The 17,244-nt window shown below is 39.8% G+C and overlaps 1 protein-coding gene across 5 annotated transcripts in view; it reads right to left on the bottom strand.

Moving 5' to 3' along the window:
• Window positions 1-456: 456 nt before the first annotated feature.
• The window catches only part of PRR16 (proline rich 16), a 190,879-nt gene continuing 174,091 nt past the window's right edge, over window positions 457-17,244 (bottom strand). For all 5 annotated transcript variants that reach the window (XM_032845594.1, XM_032845593.1, XM_032845592.1 and 2 more), the window contains one exon: window positions 457-1,253. In XM_032845594.1, coding sequence (XP_032701485.1) covers window positions 498-1,253 — 756 coding nt within the window. In that variant the 3' untranslated portion in view covers window positions 457-497. The remainder of the gene's footprint in view (window positions 1,254-17,244) is intronic.

The following is a 17,244-nucleotide window of genomic DNA, read 5'->3' as shown; positions in this document are numbered from 1 at the left end:
GTGACAAACATCTTTAGAAAAAATAATAAAATAGTCCTTCGGTATTAAAATTTCTTCCTAAAAAGCATCTGGCCAAAGTTAGGAGGGTGACATGTTATTAGTGCATAGATGAGTTAGACATGAATAAAATGAATCTAATTCCACCTCTGATGGTAAATCAAACCATTTGAAATCTACAGGCCACTGTTTCTCCTAGGTCGGGTGCAAGAAACAAAAAACTCAGCTTTTTCGTGGTTCTGTGGTTTCTGATGTTGCAACTGTGTAAACACCGTGTACCCGGGATATAAACGACATAGTGCATACTTACCAGGTGGTTTTTATGCCACTTTGCTGAATGCAGGATTAATATATTTGGGCTTTTTATTGCTTGAGTAGAAAGTGCTCATTACTTATTATTTTATGTTTATAGTATAGAAATTAAAAAACAAAAACAAAAACAACAACAACAACAACAACAAAAAAAAACCAAAACGAAAAGGTTTTGGAAATGGCATACATCACACTGTTGTAGTGGTTGATTTCCTCAAGATCGTCTTCTGTGGTTTTGGTGCAGTGGGAGGAGGCACAGTTGCAGGTCTGAGAGGGGGGAAGCTGTTACTGTGGCTTATTCCCAGCCCCCCATTTTCCAGCGGAAAAGGAGGGAGGTGGGGCGGAGGAGGGAGGGGAGGGCCTGGGTGAGGAAGCTTCCCCGGTGGGTGGACAAGTTCGCTGTGTAAATGGACCTCCCTGTTTTTTATGTTATACCGGGCATCACAGTCGGGACAATAGCCATGGTACTGCACTTTTTCATTAAACCGAACTCGTTCCCGAGGCCCTGCCTGGGGACACCTGTCTTTGTCAGGTCTGTGCGTCAGAGGCTGCACGGGAGCCTTGTCCAAGGTACTGGGGGGTAGGCAGCAGATGTCTCCGTTTGGAATTTTGTTCGGTGCCCCGGGGAAGCCTCCGTTTCGCAGGAGGGTGCCATTGGTCTTCAGGGTATTGGCCACAGGCACCCCTCTCGGCGGGTCTTCACACTTGACCGGGGTCAACCGCGGGGGAGGGGGCGGAGGGTTTGGCTTTCTCAGAACGGTGAGGATCGCAGACGGGTGCGCTGGGGGTTTGATGAGGGGTGCGTTGGCCTGAACTTTGATCTTCTCGATGCTGGAGGCAGTCGTGCCACTGGAGCTACTGTTCAGGGTGTCCGTTTTGGAGCTGTCGGTCATCTCATCCTCCAACTGGAGGTCGGAGGTCAGGGTATCAATCTGGTCAACCACCTGGTGGAAAGGACAAGGTAACTGTGTTAACAATGACCCAGAGCCAAACAGACCAGGAACAATGTCTCCCTGTTGAGCTGGAAATCTGCTCAGGGAACCTTGACTCACACTATATCCTTGACTCCATGGTTGGAAAGTGTTTCCATTCCATACATTGACAGAATGGCCTTGAGAGGCATGTGGACTGTTTGATAACCTAATGATGTCATGTACCTAGAACATAATATACGATTTACATATACCTTCTCTTTCTGGCTCTGCTGAACCCACCAAAGATAAGACCCTGATACAGAAACAAATGATTTTTTTAAAACAAGAGGTAGTGGCTTTCCCTAGGCTCAGCCTGTAGAAAGCTACAAGAGAACATTAATCTCACATGAAAAATGAGAAAAGCCAAATACTCGGCAATACCCTTTTTTTTTCTTTTTTTTTTTTTAAGATTTTATTTATTTATTTGACAGAGATCACAAGTAGGCAGAAAGGCAGGCAGAGAGAGAGAGAAGAAAGCAGGCTCCCCGCTGAGCAGAGAGCCCGATGTGGGGCTCAATCCCACGACCCTGGATCATGACCTGAGCAGAAGGCAGAGGTTTTAACCCACTGAGCCACCCAGACGCCCCAACTCTAACTTTTCTTGAGATGATCAGAGAACGGAGAATCACAAGGACACCCATCCAGCTGAGCTGCAAAAAGTCTCCAGGCCTCTGAGGATAGAAAGGGCACATGCACTGCTGCACCTTTGGCAAGTCATAGGGAACAGAGAGCCTCCACCAAAGTGAGGAAACAGCTAGAACTTTAATCAATAAATATGACAATTTAGAGTCCCCAGGAGCCTAGATACAATGCTGTCTGTCCTCACTCACGTCTCTGTTCCATGAGCCTCTGGTGTTGCCTGCTGAGGAGAGCAGGGCAGAGAATGGAATGGATAAATCTGGGGGAGACTCCACCCCCCACCCTGCACCATCCCTGGGCACATAGGCATAAAACCCCAGGGACTTCCCAGATCTTCATCCTTTATAAAACACAACGTGTAAGCATTAAGGGAATGGCAACAGTCTCCTGCTTCTGAGAACGGGGAGAAGCTGCAGCTGTCTGACTTTGGGGAAAGGGGCAGAAAATTCTCTTGGCCCCAAGAACTTGCCCACCAGATGTCTGCCATCACTTGGGGGAGGGATCCAAGTCACAGCATCTCAAGAGCTGTTGCAGACACCAGGCAGAGGCGGGGAATCCAGTGTGGCTGGCAGAACCATCAGATGGTGGTGGAGGTCTGACCCTAGTGAAGGAGAACAGATGAGAAGGAGGGAGATAGAACTGAAGAGTCATGATGCTAAAGCCGCTCATGGAAGGACTCGGGCATTGCCCCTAACAGGCTTGCCTGAGGGTCTCTGTCCTGTTCGACATGGTCAGGAGGCAGCTTGCTGGAAGGAAGCACAGCCTCGGCTCAAATGCTGGATATCAGAACAGGCTCATTCACCCTCCCTCAGGCAGAGATCTTGGAGACCATGCTCAAGGTCTCCATAAAGGCATGATTACCCATATACAAAGATGAGAAGGTTACAGATCATTTTAAAATAGTTTATTTACGTATAGTCCTTTCATTTCACGTTTCCATATGCAGATTTGTCTCTCCGTCTTCAGGTCTCAGTGTGTTCCACTGTGAAGCTGGCTCTTTGACACAGGGTGGCAGAATTGGGCTCAAAATGAAAACATAGTTGGCATCCAGAATGGTAGGGAGGATGGAGAGATTTTACTTCTTCCTCATGAGGGTCTTAAGGGATTGTTTCTTGCTACTGTCACACAGAGCTCAGCCTTCTAATTTTAGCTCTATATATATATCAAACCCACTTCTCTGCATTTCTTTGGTCCTCTTTGAGCCACCATTATTTACCACAGGGTCCCCCGAAGTCACCTTGTTCCTTCTTTCAATTCTGTTGTGTCAGTGATTTTTCTAAAACAGAAATGTGCTCTTGCTGTCAACTCCCTGCTCAAAACCTTTCAATGCCTGTTCATTTCTCCTGTGATAAAGATCAATTCTTAACACCGTCTCCAAGGTCGTGTATAGTTTCCCTCATTGTTGTGCTGGTAAATGTTTAAAACTGGTTCTTAGAGGTGTAAGGGAGTTTTGATTTGAGAAGTTTGCCAATTTCTTTGGTGTAAATTCCCACGTTGATCAATTTCAAGGTAGCAAATATGACATCACTGCATTTGAGATTGGGAAGAAATGTTCACTGACATAGCAGCAGAGATGCTTCTACAGGCCAGTAGAATCAGCAAAAATAAACTCAGGAGCACAGATAATGGTAGAATGTAGTAAAATGATTAAGAATGACTGAGAACAATTAGAAAGCCTTGTATTTAATGTAATTTACTTAATATGAGTATATATATAATATATACAAATTTAAATTTTTTTCAATTCAATTAACATAGAGCATATCATTGGTTTCAGAAGTAGAGTTCAGTGATTCTATATTTTGGTTTTTATTTAGCAGCAGGCTCACACAAAATTTCTGAAAATAGAACAATTGGTCCTTTTTAGCCAGACCCAGTCAGCACATTACTGCCTCTCCTCAAATAACTCTCCATCCTCAGCTCTAATAAATTTCCCTTTTCTTTTCTGTTCTCAAACCTCCTGGGTCTTCTTATAGACCCTCATAATTGTCAGTCTGCTTCCTGCCATAGGACATTTGCACATACCAATTTTTCTTCTTGAAATGCTTTGACACCTCCTCTTTGTTGACTTAAAGCCTTAGCTCAGGAGTCCCTCATGACTTCAGCCTTCCCTGTTCTCCTGCAATTTCCCATGTGGGTCAGGTGAAATTGTTAAATATTCACAGGGAACTTTATTTCTTTCACTGAAAGCATTTGCATACTTTGTGTTTAGAGAGTAGGAGGAGTCCTGGAATAGTCTTTCCTCTCTAGACTCTCATTTCGGTGAGATCAGAGACCATGTTTGTTGGTACTACTGAGACATAAAGTCCTAAAGTGGTGAATGACAATTAAAAGGAGCTCAATAAATACTTGTTAAATAAATTCACTGAAGGCTACTTTTTTAGTTTAAGAGTGAACAACAACAACAAAAACACAAACAAACAAACAAAAAAGAATGAATGAAAACGTGTTCTTTCTCATTTGAGTTTTGAAGTTGTTACTTTGCAAAGTCACATCTGATCAGTTATTCTAGAATAAAATAGGGGGAAAGAGATTTATCCAGAAATGATCTAGTCTGATGGCACAGTCTATAGCTCTAGCCCAGACATCCCAGAAATTAAAGTGGGAGGACACGGGAAGAATGTGAGAGATGGGGGATGGTCCAGGCTCACAGGTACTGTGCACGATCTCACCTGGAGAGACTCTTTACCCTGAGCCTTATATCAATTACATATCTACAGGGAAGACGACAAAGCTGGTCCACTCTCAAGGGAGGGAGGCTGCTGCTTAGAGATGAATCAGTATTGCCTGGGCCTCTCATGCAGTTCTATAGCTGCTGGTGGGTTTTAGTCTCCTTGTCGTTATTTCCCAAGTGCCTATTAAATGAAAAACTAAAACAGACAAAATACAGTTGACCCTTGCATGACACAAGGCTTAGGGGTGCTGCTTCTACTGTGCAAAGCTATGTCTCTGTTGAACCCCCAAAACTTAACCACTAACAGTGGACTGTTGACTTGGAAGCCTCATTGATAACAGAAAGAGTTGACAAACATCAATTGTGTATGTTGTATGCATTATCTACTGTACTCTTAACACAAAGTAAACTAAAGAAAAGAAAATGTTATTAAGGAAATCATAAGGGAGAAAGTACCTTACAGTATTGTATTTTTAGAAAGATATCTGCATATAAGTGGACCTCCAGAGTTCAAACTTGTGGACTTTATAAAGGTCAACTGCAACGTCCTTGTGGAGCAGGGAATTCAGTGGAAGGACCCAGCATGAATTAGATACTCAAACCAATAACTGTAAAAGTATGCATTTTCTAGGAGCTCTGAATGACAGACCGAGATACTGTAAGAGGAGAATAAAAACAGCCCATCAAAAAGTCAGCAAAAATCATACTAAAGAATTATACACAAAACTACAACTTTTGGAAAGCTGTAATTTGGTAGAATGTTGCTAAGAAAACACCATGGAAAACCAAAAATCATTAAAAGTATAAAAATTTTACCAAACCACCATCCAATTAATGAAAGAGGATATAGTTACTTTTATTCCTGAAAATAATCAATTTAATCAGAGCCTTTCAGTATGCCCATTTGTTTTTTTGGATGGGGACTGCACTTTTGATATTTCTTGGATACTAGTCAGGCATATAAAATTATGAAATTTATAAAATCATTTGGGATAACCACAAAAAACAATTATTCATAACAGACAAAAAAAGACTTTATAGAAAGAAAAAAAAAAGTCAGCAAAACCTCTCTGAAGGATGAGTGGCTCTTAAACGGTAGAAGAGGAGCGATTCCAAAGCCTGCTCAGGGAAGGGCCTGGTAAAGTTGTTCTGACAGAAGAGAGGGCCTGAGCATGAGCCATGGGAAGGTGACTCTGGGCTGAAGGGCGCTGTGAGAGGTCAGGCTGTGAGAGGGTCCCGCTAAGTGCTGATCAAGTACCACAGAGTCCTAGAGAGTTCCAGAAGGGAGAGAAGCCCTGTTCAAAGAGATGATAAATTGCTATTTTTCAGAATGGAAGCATCATCTAATGAGAGAAGCACACAGAGCTCCAAACAGGAAAATATAAATAAACACACACCCAGAATGCCGTCATAAGAATACAGCACACGAAAAAGTGTAGATGCCCAAAACGTACCGAAACGGCATGTTAATGATTTTGTGTTAAAGTTACATGGGACCCAGCTGGTGCAAGGACACTCACACCCTCCTAAGTCCTCCTGAAAGCACGAAATAAATCTTCTGTATGAAAAGTACCCTCTATGCACTAAGGAAGAAAAAGGTGATGTTATCACCAGAGATAGGAATTTTAAAGCCAAGAAAACTATCGGAACAAAACTTGTTCTTTTTAAAAATACATATATTTTATTTATTTAAGAGAGAGAGAGAGACAGAGATAGTGAGAGAGACCATGAGCATGGAGGAGAGGGAGAAGCAGGTTCCCAGCTGAGCAGGGAGCCTGATGCGGGGCTTGATCCCAGAACCCTAGGATCATGACCTAAGCCAAAGGCAGATGCCCAACTGACTGAGCCACCCAGGAGCCCTCTTGTTACTTTTTTACTCATCTACTACCTCAGCCCAAATTCTGCTTAGAATTCCTTACCAATTAAAGCTCCCAAGCCTCTGTTTTCTTTATCCTGTCAATTCCTCACTAATTTATTTTCTCTTTGTTTAAAATGTACAAAAACTGCCTGTCTTGGTCATTGGTTTGGGTCTCAGTTGCATTATTGGACCTCCATGCATATATAATAAAACTTTGGTTTTTTTCTCCTGTTACTCTGCCCCATGTCAATTTAATTCCTCAGCCAGCTAGAAGAACCCCGGGAAAAAAGGAAGAAATGTCTCCTTCTCCTACAAAAATAATGACAGGAGTTTTATAAGAATAAAACAAGGGACACCAAGTGTGTATTGAGCAAAAAAAATTAGAATGACAGATTTGCAAACAAGCAATATAAGTCTGAAGAAAATTTAAAAGTATGTTTCATAATGAAAGAAAGTAACTGAACATATAATTGAATTCTTCTGTAAATGTGAGGGTGAAATCAACATTGTCACATATAAAGACTGGGAAAGTGTACTTTTTACAGCTAAGTGTTGAAGGTACAGATAAATGACAAATCAGAAAAAGGTAAAAAACCAGAAGAAAGGACTAGCATACAAGGAGCATAGATGAGCAAAGAAATTATAAAATAATAAAAATGTGCATTGGTTACAAAACAATAATGTACTAATGACTAATTGGAGAGATGAGAAAAACATGAAAGTTAGATGCTAGGAAAAATGACATCTGATTGGGAAACAATCAGAGTTAAAACATTTTAAGGTCCACTGTATTTTTTTGTGTGTAAGAAATCAGTAGCAATGTGATATTGATTATGGCTCATTAAGTCAAGAATGCATGTGAAAAACTTTTAGGGCCATTACTGAATTAAGAGACAAATTTAAAATTCCCAAAATAATATAAAGTTTAAAGACTGAGTAAGAAAAATTTGGCAACTTTTAAATTTTAAAAAGGCAGAAAATAAGAAAAAACAAAACAAAAATATCATAGCAAACAGAAAAGAAACTACATAAGATAGAAAAAATAACTCCAAATATATTAGTAATCACAACAAACATAAATAGATTACAACACTTTATTCAAAAAAGGACACAGAAACATTCATATAAACGGACACAAATAAGATACAGAAGGCAAATATTCTAATGAAACCTGATGCAGCTCCACAAACACTAAGCAAAAAGGTCTACCTAAATTTTTCTTCATCGAAACAGTATTATTTCTGTACTAATTGAGGCCAAATAAAAGACTGAAACAGGGACGCCTGGGTGACTCAGTCAGTTAAGTGTCTGCCTTTGGCTCAGGGCATGATCTCAGGGTTCTGGAATTGAGTCCCACATTAGGCTCCCTGCTCAGTGGGGAGTCTGCTTGTCCTTCTGCCTGCTGCTCCCCCTGGTTGTGCTCTCTCTCTCTCTTGCTTGCATTCTCTCTCTCAAAAATCTTTAAAACAATGAATGAAAAAATATTTGGAGATTACACACAGACACACACACACACAGAATCAGAAAAATGTTGTAAAAAAGTAACTGACACAAGCAGAATACCTAATTTCCACTCAATCTCATGAGTAATCAAGGAGGGCAAACTGAAGACAGATGTAATAGCACTTCATTCTTAAAAGTGATTCAAAACAAGACAGTCTGATAATTCCAATTGATGATGATGATGTGGATAAGTTGGGAGTATGTACATTGCTAAGGGCAATATACACCCAGTCTGTTAGAAAAGTTCTGACAGTGTCCTATAAAGTGGACAGGGGACATTCTCTATGGTACAGGTATTTTAGGAAAAAAGCCTACCCTACTCTAGAAAAACTCACACAGACGTGCACAGGGTTGAAAAATCATAGGAATGTTCCTTGCAGGTTGTTTGTTATCTCATAGCAAAAAACTGGAAACCTAAATATCGGTTGGTAAGTACTTGGGTACACAAAATATAAAGTAGTTCAAAAGAAGTAACCAGAACTACATGTATCAGTAGGGATAAATCTAAAAAACTGAAAGTTGAGTATAACAAAGTTAAAACACAACTACTCAGTTTGTCTTTATTGTTGATATATAGTAACAAGGGTAGTTTATGTTACAGAATATGGAAATAAATAATACACATTAAATTTAGGCAAGAAGGAAGGGGAGTGGATGTTGAAAGGCAGCTACCGTATGGCTAAGATACTTTATTTCTTTTTAAAATTGATGCAAAGTAATTAAGAGAAAAGGTTGGCATTGGTTAAGTCTGGGTTATAGTTGTTACATTATTTATTTTCTGTCCTGTGTGAATCATTTTATAACTTGAAAATAAAATAAATATTTAACACTAGTTAAATAAAGTTAGAAAGAAAGGAAAGAAGTGATTCTTGCAGCTGCCATGTAGAAAACATATTGAAAGGTGCTGAAGTTTATTTACTTGGCTAGTTAGACTCTATCGCAGCCAAGTGAGAGATGAATAAATTAGCCAGACAAGGGATACACTGTGTCCTTATAATTACATTTCAATGTTTGGCTGAAACTCTTTCAAAGTACCATGTTGCAACTAAAGGAATCATAACCACAGGCAAGATGGAATTAAATGGAAAACAAAATGAAAGAAAATAGGTCTAGGGGGACAGAGTGTTTGCAGATATCTGGGGGTGAGAAGAAGCATGACATTACTCCCAAGTCTGAGAACATGCACACCTAACATTAGAAGCAAGGGAGAAATGTATCTCTCAAATATGAAACTGAGCCATCTGTCTAATTGTGGCTGCTCATGTCTAGAGGGGAATCTGCTCATGGAATGCAAGCAAAGAGAGATTTAAAGAAAGGACAAGAACAGGTGATGTGTTCGATGATCTTCAGAGGTTTTTGTTAGGATCACATACAAGGGAGCTGCGGATCAACTGTAAAATAATTAAGAATAATAATTGTGATTTAAGAATCACACGAGCTCCAGGTTTTCATACCTGGGGAATATCCTTAAATCGTTTCATAAAAGAGAGGCAGATTTGGCAGAAATGACATGGTTTTATGATCTAAGCTGTTTGTGGAAATCCAAAATTCATTTATATTAATTCTATAAATATTAAACTATAAAGAACAAAAACAGAGACAATGTAGGGTTATCATTAGAGTGAAAGTCAGGTCAAACAGACTGACCTAGAATTTAAAAAATAATAATAAATAAGAGCTCTTTGTCCTATGTTCTCATGTGGCAATGTCTATTTTATTATTACAATCACCTTAATATGTTGGAATTATCTACTTATATGTGTTCCCCTCAGACCAAGAGCATGGATTTCCACCTTAGTTTCCTGGCAGGAAGCAGTGATTGCAAGAGTACATGCTCTAATAGGCTGATAGAGCCAAGTGGACAAAAGTAGACTTCGAGAGAAAAGATGTATCTCAACCTCACTTCCATCCCTCCCCAGCTTTTCCAACTCGGGTCTGATTTTCTTTTTCTTTTTCCTTTTTTTTTTTTAAAGATTTTATTTATTTATTTGTCAGAGAGAATGAGCACAGGCAGACAGAGTGGCGGCAGAGGCAGAGGGAGAAGCAGGCTCCCCGCTGAGCAAAAAGCCCCATGTGGGACTTGATCCCAGGATGCTGGGACCATGACCTGAGCAGAAGGCAGCCGCTCAACCAACTGAGCCACCCAGGCGTCCCTCGGGTCTGATTTTCAAAGTGTTCACACTCACCAATTCCAGGTGGTGCAGAAAGGCACAAAGCAATGGATGAAGCAGAGAAAGGGCAGGTGGAAATAAGGCATGAGTGACACCTGGTAAGCTCCCCCCCTATGTTCTTGACTTTTTGAGCCTAGCTCCTGCTTGGGGTAGAGAACATTTCGGACACTCTCCAAAACAAGGAAGCCAGTTTAAGTCTATATTTATCTTCCATTATTTGTCTATGTCAACAGCTGTACATGTATTTAGAACGTTCCTAAACCCTGCTGATCTTGTTTAAATAAAAACCACACAATATATATAGTTCAATTGCCTTAAAAACAAAGAAAACCCTCTCTCCACTTGAGGGAATCTTCCTCTAGAGTCTCCTCAGTAATAATTTGCAACTATAAGAATGGCAGCTTCAAACGTAGTGGAAGCAAAGTCAGGTAGCCCTGACTTACATCTGTATAAAAAAGTTTGTGAAATCTTCTAAGGTCTTTAATATTGATTTATCAGAGCCACCACCTTTTGAATATGTGGCATCAACTATAAAGATCTAAGAAGAGAAATGAATGGGAGCCATAGGAATTTTTCCCAAGAGAGAGAGCTGAGAACACCCCCTCCTCGCAGCTCCCAGACTATGGTCAGTGGCTGAGCCCCAGTGCGGGCAGACCCGAGAGCTCTGGCTAGCAGTGGCACCGTATACAGGACAGCAACCGGCAGACTCAGCCAGATCCTCCCTGAAAGACATGAAACAGAGAGGAACAGAGTCACCAGTGGGGCTCTTCCAGCATGAGGACAAGTGGCCAATATCCTTGGTCTTCTGTTCATAACGCACATACTTCATATCTATTTTGGATATTATACCAATTTTTGAAGACCTAATTTATACTCCTCTATGTACCTATTACCTATGCTACCGACCTATTGGTAGCATTAAAGTAAGTAGTTCATCATCGATCATACAACTTTGTGTCCCATTGCTAGATTACAGGGTTTGTTATACCCTGACTCTGAATGGCTCTGCACAAATAATTCTTGTAATCATTTTGTGAATGTGCTTGTGTTAAAAAAATAATAATACGTGGAAACACTGAGATCATTCCACAAATTTGGTTAACTCTGCTTTGGAACTTGTTTATCTTGAAAAAAAAAAAATCTGTAAGAGCTTTAAAAAAAAAATCCCAGGATTTACTCAGGCTTCTCTTGATATTTGAAAACACCCAAAGACCAGTATGGAAGAGTTGCTCAGGGGGTAAACACTAAATGCTTGCTTCCCAAGAGATGACTAGAATAGTCTTGGGTTCCTGAAGCTGTCTCTGTATTTCTACAGCAACTGTTCATCCTTAACATTATTTCTTACAGACCTAGCCAACTGGCTGCTGCTATAGTTCCATGATATCCCAAACACCATACTAATATTTTGTATTAGCTCATGCTTCTGCATTCTCCTTGTCCTTGGTGTATCTGAGAGAGTAGCATGCTGGCTCTGGAATATTCTAGGGTAGATAAGGCAGTACCTTGAAGCTGTCAGAGACTCAAGCTCTGCCTAGCTTTCTGCTCTCCTGTGCCAAGTGTGTGACTTACATTTCATGTCCAACTTCAGAGCTGGACTTCTAGCCATCACATAAGCATTTCAAGGGGAAGAAGAGAAAAGGTGAGCAAAGGCATAAAACTATGGCTGTTTAAAGAGATGTTTCAGGAGCGATGCATTTGATTTGCTTACATTTCACCAGCCAAAATTAAGAGGCAAGGAGGCTGGGGAATGGAGGCTTTTATATGGGGCTCAATGCACCTACAGAATAGCAATGATTCTATAGAACAAAAAGGGAGGAAGGATATTTCAGGTCAAATAGTAACCTCTAAAACACACACACACACCACAGAAACAAACAAACAAAAATCATATGCATCTAACTATTCTTGTTGGGAAGTACATGGGAACGATAAACTTCCTTAAAAATGTTTAATTTTTTGAAACTTTTTAAAGTACCAGGGTTGATTTCATGACCAATCGTGACCTGAGACAAAACCAAAAGTGGGAGGCTTAACTTACTGAGCCACCCAGGCATTACTTTTGAAACTTTTGCAGATAGCACACAGTATATTTTGGGGAAGTATTGTGTTGTTTGCTTTTGTCATATACATAAAAGAGGGAATGGATACTCTGTTCTCTGGATGCAACCAAGATTAAAAAGAAAAACAAATAACATCATCATTCATGTCAAGCCTCATCAACAGAATAGCAAGATAAAGCTATAATGTAATCTGTCTTGTTTTCTGTGTATTCAACTGGGTTTGACAAATATCTCTTGTGCAAATACTATTCATCTGTTATTACAGGAGACAGTGAGAATTACAAAAAATGTTTCTAGTTTAATAGGGACTGATCACACGTACTTAGTGTCTTCCTCTCCAAATCATAGTTAAATGACAGTAAAGGGGAATGACAGTAATAAATTCAGAAATTTTTCTCAAAGTGGGGCATACATGGATCAGAGATTTTTATAAATACTGGGATGAATTAATAAAAAGGTGGAAAAAGCACTGATGGACTCCCAGAAGGATTTCAAACTTGAAAGTGGGATACAGAGAGGGTGGGAGTGAGAATCAATGCAAAAATTAGAGTGTGAAGTTGTTGAGTGACTGTAATTCACAGTGGAAAACACTGTGTCAAATAGCCTCATGTTCTTTGAAGGGCAGCAAGATTAACAGCACGGCAGACAAAGTGAGATTTTACCTATAAGGAAATTGAACAACTGAGATTTTTGCTATAAGGAAACTGAACAATGTTTCTGGATAAATAGAAGGCTGAGTCAATTGTGAAGATGAAGCTGCCATTATTGGTGAACCAAAGAGAACTTTGCAATAAATCTAATTAGTGTATTACAGAGGGTTGAGAATGTCTTGCAGTTATAAAATAAGACCATACAGTTATTTTCTTTAAAAAGTAGAGGATGTCAGAGAAATATTTGGAATATAAAGCATAAGTATTAAATTAAAAGAAAAATAATAGGAAGGCTGGAAGATACAATCTAAGAAAGATTCCCAACCATAAAGCAAGATTTTCTCTTAAAGGAAAATACAAGAGAAAAGTTAGGACACAGAGAGCAAGAAGATCAGCCCTGGACCTCCAACTGATTGAAGAGTTCCAGAACAATGGGGGGGAAATGTAGGATGGCAATGTTCAAAGAAACAATAAAAGAAAAAATTTCATAGTTGATAATACAAAGGGAGCTTCAGATGGAAAACACCATCTGAGGGCTAATCAGGGAAAAACAAAGTCAATCACCCACCAGATAAACCCAGGACACCCAGAAAGAAGTGAAAATCAAATAAACATCACAGTTTCTCCAGGAAAAATGGATAACCAAAAACATTTTTACCAGTAACTTCAACGGTTCTGGCTAAAGTGATTTCAATCCCATTTCTACACTTGGCTAAATTATCGTCTCAATGTAAGGGAAAATTGAAATATTTTTGGATATTGGGGACAAGGACAGTGTATATATCCCTTGTATCTGTTCTTTAAAAGTGAAGGACATACTGTAACACAGTAAAATGGGATCCCAGACGGGAAGAATTAGAGCCAAGAAACATTGTAATACAGAAGAGTGAAAGCAAATAAAAGAACTTATGAATAACACCCATATCACAGACCTACAAAGCAATTATTCTTTTTTTTTTTTAAAGGCTTATTCATTTATTTATTTATTTTAGGGGGCTGAGTGGCAGAGGGAGGGAGAGGGAGAATAAGCAGACTCTGTGTTGAGCATCGAGCCTGGCCTGGAGGTGGATCCACAATCCTGAAATCATGACCTGAGCCAAAACCAAGAGTCCAAGGCTTAACAGACTGCACCACCCTGAGGTCCCTAAAAAGCAATTACTTTAAAGTAACACAGGGAATCAGAAAGCTCCAAGAAAAAATAATAATGAGTTCCATTCAACAGGTCATATAACGAAATTTGTAACACAGCACTGAAACGGGAAGAAATAAACTGTTGACAGTGTGGTTGATAACAATGGTGTGCGAGACGAGAATTCATTCCTATCTTCAATTGAATTCATTTCTGGGAGGTTCAAGTTTAGAGACACACGTTTAAATTCATTTCTTTATGAGTTCATTAACATTGTTTCATTCTATTTTTACTATTGAGATACTGATTATTGGTGGATCTCTTCAACATATAGAAAAAAACAAAAGATTAATTCTTCATCTTCCATAAAGATGAGTCAAATGACGTGAGCTGAAGTTTTAAAAAAAGTGTTGGAGATATTACTTAGATAGCTGACTAATCAGAAAATAAAGACAAGAAGGGGCATCTAGGCGGGTCAGTTGGTTAAGTACCCCACTCTTGATTTTGCATCAGGTCATGATCTCACGGTCATGAGATCGAGCCCCACATCAAAGTCCATGCTCAGTGCTGAGTCTACTTGATACTCTCTTTTTTCTTCTCCTCTGCCCCTTCCCTGCTTGCACACATGTGCCTTCTCTCTCTCACTCAAATAAATAAATAAGATCTTAAAAAAAAAAGAAAAGAAAAGAAAGATGAGTAGCTAAAAGGGGTTGTGTCTTGAGAAAGGACTAGACACTGGATAGAGATGATAAAGAAGGAAGGGCCACTGAGGGCTCAGCTGGTAAAGCGCCTGACATCTCAGCTCAGGTCTTAAGCGCAGGGTCCTGAGTTCAAGCCTGGAGCTGGGCTCTGTGCTGGGTATGGAAGCTAGTTTAAAAAGAAAAAAAGGAGGGGCGGCTGGGTGGCTCAGTGGGTTAAGCCTCTGCTTTCGGCTCAGGTCATGATCCCAGAGTCCTGGGATCGAGCCCCGCATCCGGCTCTCTGCTCAGCGGGGAGCCTGCTTCCTCCTCTCTCTCTCTCTCTGCCTGCCTCTCTGCCTACTTGTGATCTCTGTCTGTCAAATAAATAAATAAAATCTTAAAAAAAAAAAAGAAAAAAAAGGATAGAAGAATGAGAATCATACTGGTATGTCCTTATAAAGAATGCGATCTGGAGATGGGAACAAAAGTGTGTATAACTAGCTTGATGATGGTTAAAAATGATACCCAAGAACATCAGAGATAAAGGATGAGCTGGACCTTATTTATTCCCATGTAGGCTAATAATTATGGTACATTGTGTGTGTGTGGTGGTAAAAGGATCTGCAAGTCCAGGAAAGCAGGAGTGATCTACTCTTTCCAAGCAGGTCAGTGGTAGCATTGGTCAGAGATTGTTTCAAGCCAGGTGACACCTGAGAGACGTCTTGAAAGGTAAAATAAAATTAGAAGGAAAAGTCATTTCTTGGCAGAGGCACGAAGGTATGAAACACTTTTTTTTTTTTAATGTGTTTGTAAAGAATAAAGTAGGAGTGGATGAGCAGGTGGCTCAGTTTGTTAAGCATCTGCCTTCGGTTCAGGTCATGATCCCAGGGTCCTGAGATCGAGCCCCAGAATGGGTGGCCCACTCCCTGCTCAGCCCTCTGTCTAATGCTCCCTCTGCTTGTGCGCGATCTCTCTCTGACAAATAAATAAATAAAATATTAAAAAAAAAAAAAGAATAAAGTAGGAAATGACAAGTGAATAGGACAGAACGCTGAAAATAGATAAAGACCAGGTTCTAGGTAGGCCATGTTAAGAAGTTTAGATGTTGTAAATTGAAATTTTTAAACATGAGTCGTCAGAAGGGTGAGATTTAAGGCACCACCAAAAAAGTGCATGAAGTTAGTGCTTTGACAGAGAGGTGCAGATGGGACACTCAAGTTATACTAGGGTCATTTCCTTTAAGTCATAGTTTACTTTATAGTCATAGTACTGATAGTATACAGATAGCCTCGGTCCAGCTATAAAATATAATTCCAGATACGATTTGTCCAAAATGTTAATGGGCCCTGGCAGCTTTGGAAAATCACACAAGTTTCAACAGGTTATGTTACTTGAAGCACTAAACAATCCAAAATTTTTAACTCCACACTTTTCAAAATCAAGACATTTAAATTTTTTTTTAAACTTATAACACGAAACTACCTGGTTTCATTGAAATCAATTCCACATAGAATCATGAGCATTTCTGAGATGCTCCTGAAGGAAGTAGAAATTCCTGAAATTATTATACCGACATACTTTGTTTTATTATTGTGATCTGATTTATTGCAGAGTCTAGATGCTATTAGGAGGGAAACAGCGTGAGAACTAGCATAAGAAGTGGAGCCTGAATGTGGGACTGAATTGTTACCATCTCGTGATAAAACTTGGATGGATGAGGCATTGCTTCTCAGGGATGAGCGGAGAAAGTGGTTCCTTGAGACGGAATCTGCTCCTGGGAAAGACGGCGTGAAGATTGTTGAAATGACAACAAATGAGTTAGAACATGACACACACTTAGTTGATAGGGCAATGGCAGGGTCTGAGAGGATTGTGTCCAATTTGGAAAGAAGTCCTGGTGTGGGGAAAAGGCTATCAAACAGCATCGCGTGCTACAGAAGAAGCATTTCTGAAAGGAAGAGGCAATCAGTGTGGCAAATGTCATTGCTGTCTTATGTTAAGGAACTGCCACAGTCACCCCAGCTTTCAACAGTCACCACCCTGATCGGTCAGCAGCCATCCCCATGGAGGCAGGACCCTCCAACAGCAAAAAGATGATGATTCACTGAAAGCATATTTTAGCAATAAAATATCTTTAAATTAAGGTATATGTACATTGTTTTTTAAAGACTTCATGCTATTGAACATTTCAGAGACTATAGTAGAGTGTCAACATAACTTTTATAAGCACTAGGAAACCAAAAAATTCATTTGACTCACTTTATTGGGACAGTTGCCTTATTACTGTGGTCGGGAAAGGAAACCACAATATCTCTGAGTTATACACAGTTTCTAACGGTCACACGCCATCTAAATGCTTATTCTTTAGAATGAACATAAAACAATTATGAACGAAGGGAGAAACTACCATTAAAGCACAGCTTAGCTTCGTATAATTAAAATGTACTACGTGGGCTCCAAGTCCCACATTGACGTGTCTATCAGTTTTTCACTCGTCTATCAGGTGAGGTGTTTACAAGTTTTCTTTCCCCTGTAGCAAACATTACCCACAGATTATAATGCCTGAAATTTCTCTGCTCACTTTAATTTCTGCTTTT

This window comes from Lontra canadensis, unplaced genomic scaffold (genome assembly GCF_010015895.1).
Source record: "Lontra canadensis isolate GAN:19392208 unplaced genomic scaffold, GSC_riverotter_1.0 scaffold167, whole genome shotgun sequence".
NCBI lineage: Eukaryota > Metazoa > Chordata > Mammalia > Carnivora > Mustelidae > Lontra > Lontra canadensis.
The sequence above is the reverse complement of the archived record's forward strand: the minus strand, read 5'-3'. Positions and strand labels throughout refer to the sequence as shown.